A 19,281-nucleotide genomic window follows, 5' to 3' on the forward strand; every position below is an offset into this window, starting at 1 on the left:
CTTTCTTTTGACCTTGTCCCTCCTCAGAAGTGTTAGCTTCTGATTACCTCCTTTCCCAGTCTGCCCTTCTCTCTATCATTCCCCTGCTCTCTTGTCCCCTTTTCCCTTATTTTCCTGTAGGGTAAGATAGATTTCCATATCCAATTGAGTGTGTGTGTTATTCCCTCCTTTCCTATGAGAATAAGATTCACTCATTCCCTCTCACCTTCCCTTGCTTCCCCTCCACTGTAAAAGCCTTTTCTTTTCTGTTTTTTTTTTTTGTGGGATAATTTACCCCGTTCTACCTCTCCCTTTCTCCTTCTCCTAGTATATTCCTCTCTCACCCCTTAAATTTATTCTCTAGATATGACCCCTTCATCTTCAACTCACCTTGTACCCTCTATCTATCTATCTATCTATCTATCTATCTATCTATCTATCTATCTATCTATCTATCTATCTATCTATACATACATACATATAATTTTTCCCTCCGATTACCCTAATACTGATAAAGGTCTCATGGGTTACAAATATCATCTTTCCATGCAGAAATGTAAATAGTTCAACCTTAATAAGTCCCTTATGATTTCTCTTTCTTGTTTACCTCTTCATGTTTCACTTGAGTCTTGTATTTGAAAGTCAAATTTTCTATTTAGCTCTGGTCTTTTCATCAAGAATGCTTGAAAGTCCTCTGTTTCACTGAATGACCATTTTCCCCCCTGAAGGATTATACTCAGTTTTGCTGGGTCATAGGGATATCTTGAGATGCTTTGTCAAATATCTTGCTGAAATTTGGATACACTTCACCTAGTGTGTGTACAACATATGATGTGTTATTAGATTTCATATGTGAATTACTTCAGCCTTTTGTTTCTCCTCTGTTTGTTCATTTTAATAAAGAATTTGATGAATATTTTTAGATCCTTTTTATTCAGGAATATTTGGGAAATGGTTCACTTTTCCTTCATTTGACAGCCATGTTATCTGAGAAATTTTAGTATTGAAATGATTAGCATTTTCAGTTTTCATTTACCAGCTTGAAGCAGAGAAAGATGATCAATTTTCTTTGTAGATTTTTTGCAAAACCCTTAAGTCACACTTGCTTGTTGGAAAAATTTCTAGCCACCTACGTGTTCTTGTAACTGCACTGTACTTTCGGTTAACTATGCTTCCAGAAAATAGTTCATTTTTGCATTAGCAACCAGTTGTGTGAACACAATTAGCATGTTATGAACTGTTAGTGTTGAGTTTATATTGAGTCACTAAATCAGAACTGTTTATGCAGAGACATTTAAAGAAGTTTATTTTAGATTTTTAAAAATACCCCATGGATCAATCATAGTGTATTTGTTTTTATTCAGGTGGGTTTTTGTGCATCAGTAATTGAAATTAGTTGTTAGAACTTAATCACTCAAGCTTGTCCACTCCTGATTACCCAGGCATGAATTTAGAAGTTTGTCATTGCTGCTCTGGAACTGTAGGATGGCATGAAATGTTGTTAGTATTCCTTAACTTTCTTCTTCATTCTTGTTTTGGGATTAATTTTACTAGTTTTCTTTTCCAGAGTTATTTAAGTTTTTGTTTGTGTCTTTATTCCTCAGTGTTTCTTAATTCCTCTTGGCTAAAGCATATCTTTTCTTGATCCAGTTTACAGTACTTTTTAGCTCTCAGCCCTGCTTCATGTCATATTTGAATGACTCTGTTGGGAAAATTATCATCTGCTCAAATAGAATCTGTCTTTTGTATATGCTAATTAATAAGATTACATATTTAACCCAAATAGAGATAAAGTCAAAGAAAAAGAGGTGTTTGGTACCTGCTCCATTCTGGATACTTTCTCCAGTCTCATAGTTCTCAGGTCTAGAGAAGTGAATCTTGCTATTGCTGTTCATTCATTCATTCATGACAAGCATTGACTTAAGTACCCTTTAATATGCTACCAACATTTTAAGGTTTATTTGTTTTTTTGGGGGGGAGGAATGGGGAAGCGGGGAGGAATTGATCTGGACCTCTGATTTCATTGGTGTAAAGAAATCCCTGTGAGGAAAGTTTCTCTATCAAGCAAATCTACAACTACTTTGCTTCTTATAGTTTTAGAGAGTTGCCTGGATCATTAAGCATGTAAGTGACTTTCCTTTGGTCCCATGGTCAATTATGTGTCAGAAGCAGATTTTGAACCTTGATCTTTTCAATCTATTGCTGATAGAGAGCAGCTAGGGGGCACAGTGGATAGAGTGCTGGGCCTGAAGTCAGAAAGACTTATCTTCCTGAATTAAAATCCGGCTTACTTGAGCTATGTGACCCTGGGCAAGTCACTTAACCCTCCTTGCCTCAGTTTCCTCATCTGTAAAATGAGCTGGAGAAGGGAATGGCAAACCATCCCAATATCTTTGCCAATATCAATGCCACGAAAACCCCAAGTGGGGTCACATAGAGTTCGATATGACTGAAAAATGACTGAGAAGTATGACTGCCTCTCCACATTTCTATAATGTTTTAAAATCTCTAAAGTTTATGAAGCAATTCTCAGCAACTCTGAGGCAGTTAGTATAGGTATTTTTATCCTTTTACATTTTATTTATACATTTATTTATTTATTTATACATTTATACATATTCATTTATTTATACATTTATTTATTTAAAGAAATTGAGGCACAGAAAAATTGAGTAATTTTCCCAAGATCACACAGCTAATCTCTGTACTCCTAGGCTTAGCAGCATTTCTGTCTCACTATATCATGATTTTCCCAACAGGAAGCCCTCCAGTTTTAGTCATATAATCTAGGGTATCAAAGTTTCATTTACTTTAGGCTACATTTTTGAGATTCTTCTCTTTTTCTTCTTTCCTGTACCCTTTTTCTGTTGTTGTTGTTGTTGTTGTTGTTGTTTTTCCCCTTCTTCAGCACAACACACTTATCCAGTCATTTAAAATGCAAATCTACTTTAGCAGTTTGAGGAAATCTCAGGGCACAGAGTACACAGTTAGGTCAGTTACAAGTATACTGTTTTGTCTGGCACAATTCCTATTTATTGATTTCAAGATTGACCAAATCACCCTTTAAACAATCTTTGTGTTATCCATACCTTGTTTGTTGGCTTTCAACACTTCTTCATCAAGTTTCTCTTTTTCGAGTTCTAGTCTTTTTCACTTTTTTCCACCTCCAACACTTTTTGAGATCCTCTCCTTATGTTTACTAGTTTTGAAAATCTTTTTTTGTTTCCCTCTAATGACAGCTTCAGTGACCTCATCCTGCTGTTCTATCTAATTTGTCTAAGACAGGTACTCTATCTTCATATCTGTTTTTCCAAACATCTTCTTCATACCTCCCCTCTTTTTTCATTTCCTGCCCTTGCCCCAGCTTACCTAGATATCATGGAGATCATATAATAATATTTCCTGGCCTCCCTGATTTCTTATTACAAATATAATGGTACTTTGAATTTGGTGGGGGTCAGGAGGGTGTGGGAAAGGAAGTAAAACTTCATTGGTTCCTGAATCCACTCTATCTTCATCCTCCTTGACTGGAAGGGAGTACTGGGTTAAAGTTTTTTGTTTTGTTTTTTTTTTCTTGGTGATTTGTACTTTTGTTCTCCATTAGCATGAATGATAGAAATTTGACTGTTTGTAACATAAGACAGGGTGTGCTACTGTCTAAATAAATATAACTCTGTTGCCTCTGCTTGAAAGAAGAATAAGATCTTTTTGGGTCTACTTTTGTTACTAGGTCTTTACCTTTGTAGAAGTTAAATTTTGGACATTTAATTTGTTTGGTTGAAGCTGTAACTTTGAAATATTCAAAGGTTCTTTTGAGAATGGGCTACTCTTATCACCTGGCTTTCTTTCCATTAAGGTTTAGATTGTTGAACTGGACCATCTGTTAATTTATTAGTCAGGTGAGTTTTGGGTCCAGAATAAATACCATATCTGGATTCTTATTTGTAGTTGAAATGATATCGTCTTCCAATGGCAAACTTACTAAAATTACTAAATAAATTGAAATTGACTGAAAATAATTTTGAATAAATTCCTAGCAGCCAACATTTCTTCCTACTTCTACTTTACTTAGTAAGTTGATGAAAGGTGGCCATTAGAGATTCACATCATTTAACAAACAATGATCTTTCTAATAAAAAAATCCTCCCTTAGTTCTAAAAAGGCAAACTAGGAAAATTCTGGTTTTCAAACCATATTTCAAATCAGGATACAGCAAAACTATTTGGTATACTGTATAGTGGAAAGAGTGTTAATGTTGAGTCAGAGGACCTGAGTTCTCATTCTGATTCTGCCATTGGCCAAATGTATGGCCTGGGTAAGTCATTAACTTTTCTGAACCTCAGTATCTTTATCTATAAAATGAGGAGTATGTACTAGATGATGTCTTTTCCAGCATTCATTCTATGATTATGCTGGTTAAAAATTAGAAAAGTAAGTCATTACAACAGACCTGATAAAGAAACCAGAAAACATAGCAGCTCATGCTTGGTAAATGTCCAAGTATATATTGCTCCTAGAAGCACTCCTTGTCTGACAAGAACTGCTGAGAAATTTGGAAAGCAGTTTAGCAGAAATTAGGTTTAGATCAGCATCTTAAACTATATAACACAACAAGCTCCTGTTGAATCTGGGACCAGAATATAAAAGTCCCATCTTATTAAAGAAGGGAAAGCAGTTCGTTTCACAGCCATAGCTAGGGGGAGAATTCCTGTCAAGTCAAGGTATGATACAGTGGGAAGGGTAGTGGATCCGGAGTATGAGAACCTGGGTTCAGAACCCATATCTATTGCTTACTACTCATGTGACCTTGTACAAGTCACTTAATCTCTATGGATTTAAGCTTCTTTATCTGAAAAATGACAGGGTTGGATTACATGACTCTAAGGACCTTTCTAGCACTAAATCTGTGATCTGTGGTTTATAGGGTATCAGTAAAAGCAACGTAAACAGCTCTGATTAGATAAGATATAGAAAGTTTTGCATTTATAAAATCAATTAGGTTTGAATAATAAAAGAAATTATTGAATGGAAGGAAAAATAGTTGTTTGACCTTGAGCAAGTCACTTAACCCCTCAAAACTTTATTTGTAAAATTGTGTAATAGCACCTATTTTGCATAGTTGTTATGAGAATCAAGTAAGATAGATAGATATAGATATTTATATAGGTATCTCTATATATATGTATATATACACACATGTATGTATATAGTTCTTTGTAAGCCAAATGTTAACTATTATTATTAGTATAGCACTGTGAATAGTTTGATATCCAAGTTTATCTATTATATGAATATAAGTGCATAAATATACATATAGATAGCAGATTGATGGATATATTGAGAGAGAGAATATATTAACAGTAGATAAGACCAAAAGACACTCCTCAATAAATAAGTGGTTTAAATAAATGATTTGTCTAAAAGGATCAGATAGTGATGTCACTAGCTTTTGAAGAATGAACTCCTGTTTTACTGGGAATTTGTTCACCTTATGAAATTTTTCTTTTTTTATCAGCAAAAAAACTTATTTTTCCTTTTAAAACTGGGTAGTTAGCCAGAGAAGAGAACCTCTAATAGTTTCCAAATGTTTACTGTTTAGGCTTGGATTAGACTGTAAACCTTAGCAAATATCAGGAATTTGCAAAGCTTGCCATTTTTCATAGATCCTTTCATTATGGCTAGATGGAACCCATGCAAATTCTGTTTTATGATACTCATATTATCTTCTTTGGGAAACTATCTTCAAGCCATTGACTTAATTTTAAAAGCAAAACCCCAAAACTTTTATACATTTAAAACATTTTAAAATAGCCATTTCAATTACTGTAGAAGTAGAATATGATTCTGAATTGAATTTCATTATATGATTTATCAAATATATGTCACCTTCCCCCCACAGTCTTATGACCTAGTTGCAGATTCTATTTCATATTCCACAGTTGAAATTCTTGCAAATTTGCAAAGCTGTTGCTGAAGAAATTTATATGATGCATCCTTGTACCTCAGCAAGGTGGTTGCTACTGTTGGCTGTAAGTATTTCATACTAACATGTCTAAACAGGCAACCATTTTAAATTTCATATTGTAGAGAAATCATTCTTTAAAATAAAAACCTGAGCAAAATAAATAACTCTTGCTGGATAATACCATACCTTCTTACTGTATAAATCTGTTCAGATAGAATATCATGCATTTTTTTTCGATAAACATTTATGCTAATAACAAATGTTTGGGGCTTTGATTTTATAGAAATATTAATTGCTTATATGTTATGATTCCTGCATCGGACAATGTGACTGAATAATCACTTCTAACTCTTAAGAAAATTCCTGAAGCTAAAGAAATCATATGAATTGTTTACCAATGTTGAGACTACTAGAACTAGTGGGTATTCATTGAAAGTTGGAATTTTATAACAAAGTAAAAGGAGATAAAATTTCTTGTTTTAAAATATTTTATTTTGAACTGAAATCATTAATAAACATAAAAAGTCGACTATACAGGGTAACAAAACTGCTATGTTTGTTTGGCTCCCTATTTATGCTGACCTCCCTTATATATAATTTGTTTATGATAAATGTTATGTAAACATATGCATACATATATGTGTATGTGCATTTACATACATATACAGGGTAACAAAATTGTTATTTTTTTTGGCTCCCTATTTGTACTTTTTTTCCCTTGCATATTTTAAGGAAGTAGTTTATTGATGTCATTGTTGGTTAATATCTATCACTACCTATTTACTAACCTACCATTTACATCTTCCCCTTTTCACAGAGGGTGGGAAACGTGAACTTCTTTATCCTAGGAAATTCCATAGGCTGTAATTTAAAATAATTTCAAAAGAAGGATTTAGATAAATTTGTGGAAGATAGAATCATGATCTATTTGCTAATGGGATAAAATTGCTGTCATGGAGGGCAATGGCACTCACTGCTTCCTCTCTCTTGCTTATAGCTTAACCCATTAGAGCTGTAAAGTTTACTTAGAGTTTGCAGAGAAGGAAGAGAGTAGGGTCTATGACAGAACCTTGGGCAACATCCACAGTTAGGGGGTGTGATGGATGATGAACCAGCAAAGGTGGATGAGAAGTAGCTGTCAGATAGTTAGACAAAGAACCAAGAGAGAGTTGTGTCATGAAAAACCAGAGAGGAAAGAGTTATAGGAGCAGAGGATGGGCAGCGCTGCCAAAGGTAGCAGATATATTGAGAAGGATGGGAACTGAGAAAAGAGTTTTAGATTAAGTTTCTAGAGAGTAGTTTTAGTTGAGGAATAAGGTTGCATACCTATTGTCAGTCTTTGCTGTTTCTCTGGGAAAGTGTTATTATCTCATTCATCTCATCTGAGTTCAAAGGAAATCAGGTAGAAACAGTCTTGGAATGGTCACTCACTAGTGTGCTATTATTGTTTTACCTTTAATGTTCTGTGGACACTGTACAGTTAGAAAAAAATGACTGCTTTTTGTACTTGAACATAAGTCTTGAATGTAAGCTCATCTTATATAGGCTTTGAAAGCATCTTTGGAACAACTCCAGTAGCTGACGGAATGATGGGGATATGTGTTTTATTGATTTTATCATCATCATCATCATCTCCATTGTCATCATTTCATTGTATTTCTGGAAGACATCCTGACTCGAGGCCTTTGCTCAAACTATTTTAACTGAATTGAAGTGCACTTCTTTCTCCTTTCTCACTATCTATATCCTTTAAGACCCAGTTTTAACCCAAGAATAAGGCCTTTTTTTGACTGACCCAAGCCACATTAAGATAATAACTATTTCCTGAATTCTTATGGTTTCTATCTAGGTCAGCCCTTGCCTGGGGATGGTGGTGTCTGTCCTCATTAGTTGAGCACTGAGGTCTCAGCAGGAGTAAGACAATAGGCAGATAGGCTCTTTAGCTTTTTCCCCTTCTCTCCTTGGATTCTACTTCAAGGGAATTCAAGCCATACCAGCTTATAAGCATTGGAGCTGAATTTAGCACTTAACTGTCCTTTCGCCCATTTTGACCCTTTGTCACATTGTTACTTAACTGTTTTATGTAAAAATGACTTGTTTGCTATGCTAGTCTTTTTTTTTTTTTTTTTTTAGTATTTTAGTGGATAGGATGGCTCTCTTGTTTATATAGGTTTCTGATATATTGCAGTATACATGAGTACTTATTAAATATTAAGAACTAGCTGCCATAATGTATGTACCATTTTGTTCATTTACAGATGCATTAAATCATAGTCCCAAAAACAAGTTTGTTTGATTCTAATGTATTATTAATTTTTCACAAATTTGAGATTTAAATATGTTTTACATTCTTAAAGTGACATTGATATGGATTTATTCTCTAGTTGTTTAGAATGTGCCATAGAAAATACTTTCCTGGTTACTTCAAGAAGTTTGAAACAGTGAATACTGGGTATTTGTTTCTTGTAATAAAAAATGTATATATGTATGTATAGTTGTTTTTCATTATAGGAAACAGTAATGTGTTTTGACAATGTTGGTGTAGCTAGTTTATCATCTTTTTTCCTTTAGTGTTATTCCTCTGTTAAGAGAATCAGTTGGAATATTGATGCAGCGAACACCTCCATCACTGGAAAGTGCTCTGCCTCAATGCTATCAGAGGGTAAGTTGTAAAACTTCCAGATCTCTTGAGTTTTGTGAAGATCCAAACTCCTGAGGTTTTTAGTGTGTTTGTTTTTTAAGTATTGAATTTTTGGTGAGCATGTGCTTGGATATAGTGGTTTTTTTTTAAATTTCAGGATCGAATCATGACTGATGGCCATTAACTCAGAACAAGTTTTAAATTTTTTTTTGATTGCTAAAGAAAATGTTGTAAAATGTACCTTAGCTGCAACTCTGAACTTTTTTTCTTATTTTGTTAGAATAATTGAACCCTTTTTAAAGATTTTAAACTAGAGTATTACATAATAAAAAGATATACTGCAAACGTTTTAAGAATATAATAAGCTTCTTAAGGGTAGAGTTGTCTTTTCAGCTGCTAGCCCATTGTCTTACTTAATCATGTGCCTAATAAACATTTGCTTACTTGAACTGTTTGTTCAGTTGTGAATGTTGTCCTCAAATTTACATAAAGATTCTTCTCAAACTTAGTTTTTTCTTTAACTACTTGTCTACCCTGGGCAGCTAAGTGGTGCAATGGACAGAGTGCTGGGACTAGAGTCAGGAAGACTCATCTTCCCAAGTTCAAATGTGGCCTCAGACACTTACTATCTATGTAAACCCTGGGCAAATCATATAATCCTACTTACCTCACTTCTTATCTGTAAAATGAGCTAGAGAAGGAAATGGCAAACCACTACAGTATCTTTGCCAAGAAAACCCCAAGTGGGGACCAAGTGGGGTCCCAGAGAGTTAGACATGACTAAAACAACTGAACAACTGTCCACTCAAAATGTGGAATCTGAAAAATGTTGACACCAATTCTAAAAGGAATTGCCCCATAGTTCATGAATAACAAGACTACATTAGGATTCCCTTTTCTCAGAGGCAGAGTCAAACTTGATTTTGCCTGTAACACTTTTCATGATCACAGTGTCATAGGATCATAGATTTAGAGTTTAGAATACACTTGTACTTTAGATTATCTTGTTTGTACTTCATTATCCAGTTTAATCCCTTCATTGTACATAAGAAGCAACTGAGGCCCAAAGAGGCTAAGTGACTTGTCCAGGTTTACACAGGTAGTAAATGGCAGAGTTGGGCTTTGAACTCAGATCCCTAGATAAAAATCTACCATTCTTCACTGTACGACGTACTTGACTCATTGTAAGGTGTGAGCCAACTCTGCCTTACAGAATGCGGAAAATGAATGATCATGAAGTGAGTATCTTTTAAGCAGCATTTGAAGAAAAAAATGTAATATTGCATACTTCTTAAATATAAAAAATTTAGAAAATTTGTGTATCATACAAAACTGTAAAAAAGCTACTAAAAATTGAGATACCCAAAAACCTCAACAAATTGAAATTGTGGGCTAAAGCTAATAGTTTAATTGGGATATATGTGAGGTCTTAAACTTGGTTTCATAAATTTATTTATATCAGTAGAGGATGGGGGATAGATATATTGATAGAAAATAGTTTATGTGGAAAAAACCTGGGGGCTTCAGCAAACTGCATTCTCAGTATTAGTCAGCAGTGTGATGTGACTGTCAAAAAAGTGATTGTGATTTTAGGATACATTGATTGGACTATACTGTTTAGAACTAGGAGGGATTTAAGAAATTCTTTAATCCCACATCTTCAGTTTACAGGTTAAGTAACAGGCCTAAATAAGTCGAGTGACTTACAATGTGCTCATATAGCTGGTAAGTAGTAGAGATGGGTTTCTCATCCGGATGGTTTGATTTCAAGTCCACTGCTTTATTACTCTACACTGTTGTATTACTCTAGTGTTGTTTTTTTTTTTTTATCTTAATCACAGTATTATTGCTATATATTAGCATAGAATTGTACATGCCCAGTCTAAGCTCCAGGAGTAAACTCTTATCCTATTAAGTTTTATTGTACTTGTTTGTCAGTGCCTTAGTTCATCTCCTTGTTACTTTTACCTGGTCCCTGCTGGTTTCTTCTTGTTGATATTCTGTGACTTCTACTAAATCTCTGTTTCAATGATTAATGATGTCTGTACTGATAGTTCCTAGGGAAAATATGTTCAAAATAACGAGGCTATACATTTATAAATGATAAAGCTAAAGCTAGCAGAGTTATTATTCCTAAATACTATTGAGGCCCATGCTTCTTGGGCCTAAGCTCACAACTATTCAACTCTGCCCTACCTTTACCCTTATTTCTGTGGGTCCATTTTCTTACCCCCTTAATTGCCATAACAGCACTGATGTATATTTTCTGAAAAAATTATATCTCAAAAGATGAAATAAGTTGGTGAGTACAGTTTGTAGCTGCCTGTTTCCAGAGAAAGAAGGCAACTAACCTAGTAGCCATGGTTCTAGTCTACACTCTTACTTCTCACTTGTCTAAAATTATATTATCATTTAATCTCCTTGGGCTTTTAATTTTCTCATCTGTAAAATGAGAATTATTGTACTTGTCCTGCTTACCTAAGGAATTTAGTGAAGGTTAAATGAAATAATATATTTGAAGATGCTTTGTGGGAACAAAAACAACTATTTAATTTAGATGTAAAATGTTTATATTTTCTTGACCCAAATTTAAAGTTACGGTGAGCAGGTTAGCTATACACTGACTGCAAGAAATTTTAAAATATGTATAAAATCAGTTAAAATCACTTTGAGCAAAGTTACTACTTATTATGAGCAAGGCATTGTATTAGGTGCTATGAATCTAAAGGTTTCCTGTCCTTGAGGATTACTAAAATGGCTGGTGGCTTTTGAATGTAGTATATGCTTAGTAAGACTTACTTCCTAATATATTGAGTTGGTCAGGATAATATATGTTATTTTGCATTATCGTCATGGGGTGGAGAAAGTAAGTCTCAAATCACGATGGTTTTAGGGGAGAACCAGTTTGAGATTAAAAAATTTCAGATCGTGTGGGTGACCTGGGTACTCAGGAGTTGTCATAATTAATATTTAATGTAACTTGAGTGTCATATCTTTGTCTTGCTCTCCTCATAAAGCATTAAGGAATATTTTTCATGTTTTGTCCAGAGAAACATAGGTATTCTTAACAATGGATAAATTTTAGTGAATTTATGTGATAGTACCCTTGTGAAAATATGATTTCATGTGACACGTGTGATACTCATTCCATTCACATTTCATTTTAGAAATATTGTAGAGGGCAGGGCCTAATTTTTCTGATGAAGTATAGTAATTTCTGCATAGTTGATAATGATTGTATCTGCACCTTATATTCTAGGTTCTGCAGTTGCAAGGAGTTTACCATTTACAAGAGCAGCATTTTTGGACTCTTTGTTCTGATGTTTATGTTGGGACCTTGAAATTAGTAGTTGCACCTGATGCTGATTCAAGATGGATTTTAAGCCAAACTCACAATATTTTTACACAGGTATGGCTATTCTTCACTTTATTATTGGTAGAATCTTGAGATTATTTTTATTTATTACATATAGCAGCTGAACATTATGTCTTTTCCTGACACAGATGCTGATTGTGGGGGATTCTTTGTAGTTTATACTTTATAGAAAGTTTTGTTTAATTCTTAGATTTTTAGTACTTGAGGAAATTATATTATGAAAATACATTCTGCAAGCACAGGTTTAATTTTGTTACTATGAACATTATAAAAACATGTTTTGACAGGGAAAAAATGGGCCACTTTTTAAATGGATAAATGTGAAGCAGCATAATACATTGAGTAAAGTGCTGAATTTTGATTGGGTTCAGATCCTCTTTCTGACACTTGGTAGGCTTGTGGCATTAGGCCAATTATTTAAGTTCTCTATCCTCAGTTTATTAATATGTTAAATGGTGGTAGCCTCATAAACTTGTCATCTTTTACTTTTTAACTCTCTCTCATCTGCCATTATCCCACCTGTTACCAAGTCCTGTGGATTCTTTCATCTCTACCATCCTGATATAGACCCTCATCCTTTCATACGTGGACTTTGCAGTAGCCTTCTGGTTGGTCTCCCCACCTCAAGTTTCTCTCCGTTCCAGTCCATTTTCCACTTATCTACCAAAGTCATCTTCCTAAAGCACAAATCTGACCATGTCACCCTCTCTTTCTTTCAACTCGTAAAACTCCGTATTACCTTCAAAAACAAATATAAAATCGTCTACGTGACTTTTAAAATCCTTCACAACCTGGCCCCTTCTTATTTTTGCAGTCTTTTTACATTTTCCTCCCTTAGAAATACTATATAGGGGAAGAAGAAGGTGTGGACGGGAGGGGATAAGCATTTATACAGTGCCTACTGTATATATAAAGTATGTGCTACATATATAGATATAGATATAGATATATATAAAGTATGTGCTTCATATATATATATATAAATAAAGTGTGTGCTACATACATATATATATAAGATTTTATATATAAAATCTTATTTGATTGTATCATCCAGTGATACTGGCCTCCTTGCTGTACCTCCAGCAAAACACACCATCTTCTGACTTCATGCCTTTTCACTTACTATGAAATTCTCTGCTTGTGAATTCTGTGCTAGAATTCTCTCTTTCTTCACCCCTGCCTTTTGACTTTGTTAGCTTTCTTTAAATATCAACTGAAATTCCACCTTCTGGAAGGTTTTTCCTGGTTCTCTTTAATACCAATATCTTCCCTTTGAGATTGATTGTTTTCATGTTGTGACTCCCCCATTAGAATGTCAGCTTCTGGGGCACTTAGGTGGCACAGTGGATAGAGGCCTGGAGTCAGGAGGACCTGAGTTAAATCTGGCTTCAGACACTTAACACTTATTAGCTATATGACCCTGGGTGAGTAAATTAACCCCAAGAATGTCAGCTTCTTGAGAACAAGTATTGTTTTTGCTCTTCTTTGCACTTAGCCAATGTCTGACACATAATAAGCATATAGTAAATGCTTGTTATCTATTAACTAGCTAATAAATTATTTTCACCACCCCGGACAATAGAGCCATCACACTTGGGACACTTATATCACAGTCCTTTATGGAATTATAGAGGAGATAGAAATAGCAATAAAGAAAACAAAGTCAGGAAAATCAGCTGGATTAGAACAAGTGTACATAGAGGAAACCTGTGCTGAGGATGACAATTGGGGGGCATTTAGTTGTCTGAAGGAGGGGAAGATACCAAAGGCATGGAAAAAATCTTATGCTTTATTATACTGAATAAAGTTGAGTAAGAGAACTTCAGTAGCTAACAGCCTATATGCCTATTTTCCTGTTTATATAAAAATTTTATGAGCATTGTCATCATAACATGCACAAAATCATCTTTGATGAGGGCATTAGTAGGGTACACGTAGACTTTCACAAGCAATATTCCATAGTAGACTTAATCTTTACCACACATTTGAATGAAAGATAAGAGACAGTAAGATTCCAGTGTGCTTATTGTTTGTTTGTTTAAAAAAAAAAGCATTTGAGGTTTCTGGGATGTCTAGTTGGTCAGTAATATAGCTGATTAGTCATTTTCTCTAGATTCCTTGACCTCTCATATCCTATGCCCAAAGGAGAACCATTCCCTCCTCTCTCCTTCTCCCCCCATACACACAAACACACACATATACACAGAGCTTAATCCATAGGAAAAAGGAGAAAATCCTGCCAAGGTAAAATCCTTATTGATACTAGGGAGTTTTATTCATTCACACACTCAATCAGTGCCCTTTCTCTATCAATTCCATGAATCCCTGACAGAGACACAAAGTAAATGTGTGGCATTATGTTTGGAGCCTACCTACCCACACACCAGAGCCTCTACTAGTGTACCACACCATCTCCCTATCTGCAGTCCCACAATAACTGGCAAAAGTGACTGCCCAGCCATGTGAAGAAGAAAGGGTGAGGCTAAAAATATTCTGTCTTTCATTTGAGGACCTGGCTCCAGCTACAAAACTATAGAACTCTTGTTGAAACCCTCTCTTTGCCCTCCCCTAACCATGAAAAATGTACAGAGATTGATTCAGTCCAGCCATAAAAATGAAGGGTGAGCCAAAGGAACCACTGAAAACAGGGATCACTGTACGTGATGTGTATGTATAGCCTTGAGAAAAGGACACTGAAACCCAGTTGGGGCCAGTCTTTCTTCCCAGAAGTTACTTTAGATAGGGTCCCAGGCTGCTGAACTCTTTATCTCCCAACACTCTAGGAGGCTGTAGCAGCTTTGCAGTTTAACATCTAGTGTAATATCTACCAACAAAGGGTAGAGACTCAGAAAACAAGTAACAGAAGAATATTAAAAATGAAGAATAATTCACCAAAGATTACAATAGAAAAAACCTTCAATAAAAGTACAGAGCATCAGCAGATAAATCAGTAGAAAGGATCCTAAAAACCAGAAGAAAGGATGATGACTACTAAATCCTCAAAGAGATTATAAAACTCTCTTAATAAAATATTATAAGATAAAGAAAAGTGAATCAGTTCATGAAGAAATAAAAAATCTTGTAGACTGTGAAGACAACATAGAACAACAGAGAAACAAAAGAATGGTTCAAAAAAGGAAACAGAATTCGTAAGAGAAGAAATTGGGAATCAACATAGTTCACAGCATAGAGCTCTAACTGCAGAATTTTTAAAAAAGCAATTAGCAGGGGGGCAGCTAGGTGGCGCAGTGTATAGAACACCAGCCCTGGAGTCAGGAGGACCCCTGAGTTCAAATCCAGCATCAGACACTAGACACTTACTAGCTGTGTGACCCTGGGCAAGTCACTGAACCCCATTGCCTCACCAAGAAAAGAAAAAAAGCAATTAGCAGATTAGGAAAAAAAATTTGAATCCACAGTAGAAAGTTTCTGTAAAGAAGTGAGAGAGATTACATATTCAGAATACCAAAAAAAAAAAAAATTAATGTGAACGAAAATCTGTAACTAGACAAACAAAAGGAAATAACATTAAAAGAACATATGAACTTTATGTAAGTTAAAGCAGTTGCCTTTGAACACAAAGTGCACACATGCAAATTAAAGATCATAGGTGTCAGAATAATATGACAAATTATGACACTTTGTACTCTTGCCCAAAACTTCTGAATATAGAAAAAACAAGCATCAATTAAGAGGATCCACAGATCACTTCCAGGAAATAAAACAAAACAGAAAGCTTTTCAAACTCTACAGTGGCCAAATATAATAATTTCAGTGATAAACAACAAATTGACTATATGTCCAGAAGAAAAACTTTCAAATATAAAAGAAAAGAAATTAAAATTATACAATATTATTCTGCATTGAGGAGAGTCCACTCACAAGAGTGGATGGAATAGTACATTCTAGAAAACAAAGGTGCTCAAACTGCAACCTGGAATATATGCCCTGTAATTCAGAGGCTAATTGTTAACAAGAAGGTGGATCTTTAACAAAAGAGAAGCATTTGTGGTGTTTCTGCCTAGAAACAGAAGGAAAGTAAATTGGTACAATTGCTAAATAATGAATAAGCAATGAAATTAATTACCTTTAAAGGTTTTTTTTTAAAGGGAGAGACACCCATCTGTGGGGTAAAAAAAAAATTGAAGGGAACAATCAATAAAGTATTATTAGGGGAAAAAATACATGTGTATAAAGATATAAGTGGAACTTAAAGGAAACCCAGAGAAGTAAATGTGGAGGAGAAATGAGAATTGTTAGTAATATTTATGGTTTGCACAGCAGAAATAATTAGCAGAATAGAAAAGCTTGACTCTACTGTGGAAAGTCTCACCAAGGAAACAAAAGTGAAGACAGCTGATTAGGACTGTAAATATGCAGAAGTGAAAGACAGTCTGGAAGAAGAGAAGCAAAAGACAATAACATAGTGCAAGAAACAATACAAGCAACTAACTGCCCAGAACTTCTGAATACAGAAAATGCCAATTAAAACAATTCATGAATTATCTTTGGAAAAAAACCCAGTGCTTCAAACTCAAGACATGTAGGGATTAAATTGAACAATTCCGTTGAGGAAAAAAAAATTCTGCAAGTAGGCCAGAGAAAGACTTTCAAATACAAAGAAAATGGAAATTTGAATAACCTGAGAGCAGAAAATGTAAGAAGGGATGGAATAATGTATTCCAAAGAGCAGTGGAAATCAGAATGCAGCCCAGGGTTTCCTCCCTGCCTGTCTGAGTTTAACCTTAAATGGGGGAAAAAAAGGGTGAGGGGGAATGTTCAATGATAAGGAGGTGATCAAAACATTCTTAGGAAAAAAAAAACAAATCTTAAGAGATTATTTATATCTTGAGCACCCCCAACAACGAAATGGTAGGAGTGATTGGTGCAGTAGCAAAAGACAAGAATAACAACAGTAATTGTGATAGTGGAGAGACTAATAGAAGGTTTCTTTCGAAATATACGCAAGGAAACAGGAGTGAAGGTGGAAATCTACGTATATAAAACCAATAAACATTCCCCAATAGATAAGCAGTTATTTCCCAATAGATAAGCAGTTAAAGGATATAAACAAACAGTTCTCAAAAGAAAAATGCAAGTATTCACAACTACATGGAAGAATGCTCTAAATTACTAATAATAAGAGAAATGCAGGTCAAAACAAACCTGAGGTTTTACCTCATTCCCTGCAAATTGTCAGAGAGGACAAAAATGGCAAATAGTCAATGTCAGAGGGGTTGTTGGATGATAGGCACACTATATATTGTTGGTGGAGTTTGTGACATAGTACACTTATTTTGGAAAGCAGTTTAAACTTGGACAAATTAAATGATGAAAATGTCCATAATCTTTGAACCAGAGACTCCATTACTGGGCTTATATACCCCAATATAAGAAGCAAGTCCTTATATACATCAAAATGTTTATGGTGGCACTTTTTGTGATAACAAAAAATTGGAAACAATGTAGATGACCGTCAACTGGGGAGTGGCTTAAAAAAAACTGACATGTGAATGTAATGGGATATAAGAAATGATGAATGTGATGAATAGAGAAACATGGAATGATCTACATGAACTGATGCAGAATAAAGTAAGGAGAGCCAAGAAAACAGTACACTTAATGACTACAACAATGTAAATGGAAAGGGCAACTACACACATATGCAAAAATCAAAAGTGAAGGTAATAAAATTATAAAGGTCAGTCATGACTTAGGTGAAGAAATATGAGAGGACACTCCCAAACTATGGGAGGTCCACAAGTGTTATACATTGCACATGTTTTTGGACTTTTTAATTTATCAATATATTATACTATTTTTTCCCTTTTTTTTCCTTTTGTCTTTATAAATACTATTTGTTGTAGGGATTAGCTCTCTGGGAAGGAGAGGCCTACTGGGGAAAACTATAATGATTAAAAAACAAACATCAATAAAAATTTATTATTGAAAAAACAAAGTGGAGGAGAACGGAAGCCTAACTCTCTTAACTTTAAATGTGAGTAGACAATAAGTAGTCCAATAAAAGGACAGAGTAGCAGAATGGACAATCTCTAAAAAAGTAAAGACATATACTGAATCAAAATGAGAGACCAAAGCAGAACTTACTCAGCATCAGGTGAATTAAAAAAGCAGTAGTTGCAGTCATTCTACAAGACAAAAATAAAAATTCACTATATCATTAAACAAGAAATTTACATTATGATTCAAGAAAACATAGACAGTGAATCAATAATAAAAATGTTCACCAAATGACATCACATATAAATTCGTAAAGGTGAAACACTGACCCAGTGGTACTGCTGGAACTGTGAAAATATTCACTTCCCTCTTTGTCCTCTTTGTCCCCAGAGAAAGGACTATAGAGAGAATTCTCAGATGCCAAATAGACTAGATGACTACCACAACCCTCTCCTGATGGAGAATAAATTCTGTAACAGTTCAGTGAAGTTCTTGCTTGTAAAACAACTGTCATCATTTTAGAAAGCATAGCTTATTGCTGGGTATTTACGCTGTCTGTGGTTATTTTAAATGGGGCATCTCTTACTATCTATCATTGTGGGGCTTCGTTGATGATATATAGAAAGGCTGAGAATTCATGTGGGTTTGTTATAATATCCTTCTACTGTGCTAAAATTATTGTTTGAACTAGCTTTTTAGTTGAATCTCTAGGATTTTCCAAATATATCATCATATTATATGCAAAAAGAAATAGTTTTATTACCTCATTACCCATTATGATTCCTTCAATTTCTTTATCTTCTGTGATTGCTGTTGCTAGTATTTCTAATACAATATTGAATAATTTTGGTGATAATGGGCATCCTTGTTTCATTCCTGATCTTATTGGGAAGGTTTTTAGCTTATCCCTATTACAATGCTTGCTGTTAGTTTTAGGTAGATGCTTCTTTTCATTTTAAGGAAAAATCCTTTTATACCTATACTCTCAAGTGTTTTTAATAGGATTCCTTTGTTAGGCAACTAGCTTTGACTTAAATAAACTAGAGGAGGGCAAGAGTAGAAGCAAGAGCAGGCCCAGTGTCAAAATCCTTACCTCTATCATTGGTGCCCAGAAAGATGTATACTTCTTCCCAGAAATCCCTCTTCACAATTTTTCTCTTCTCAAAGACTTAATAATTCATATGAAACATAATACCAGGCCTGCTTATGGCAAAGTTAACCTTTTGTGGCACTATGGGAGGCAGAAGAAGCAGCTTCCATAACATGGATATATTTAAAATTTCCTAATTTATCTTCTTTCTGTCTCCCAAAGAAGATGGTCCGCAGCATCCAGGAAACACTTTAGCTAAGGGGATTCTT

At 34.6% G+C, this 19,281-nt stretch overlaps 1 protein-coding gene across 2 annotated transcripts in view; it reads left to right on the forward strand.

The window, feature by feature from the left end:
• The window catches only part of SLC30A7 (solute carrier family 30 member 7), a 92,841-nt gene that overhangs the window by 62,511 nt on the left and 11,049 nt on the right, over nucleotides 1-19,281 (forward strand). For both annotated transcript variants that reach the window (XM_027868254.1, XM_027868255.1), the window contains 2 exons: nucleotides 8,516-8,606; nucleotides 11,845-11,994. In XM_027868254.1, the coding sequence (XP_027724055.1) occupies nucleotides 8,516-8,606; nucleotides 11,845-11,994 (241 nt within the window). The remainder of the gene's footprint in view (nucleotides 1-8,515; nucleotides 8,607-11,844; nucleotides 11,995-19,281) is intronic.

This window comes from Vombatus ursinus, unplaced genomic scaffold (assembly GCF_900497805.2).
Source record: "Vombatus ursinus unplaced genomic scaffold, bare-nosed wombat genome assembly UNPS02014787.1, whole genome shotgun sequence".
Taxonomy (NCBI): Eukaryota; Metazoa; Chordata; class Mammalia; order Diprotodontia; family Vombatidae; genus Vombatus; species Vombatus ursinus.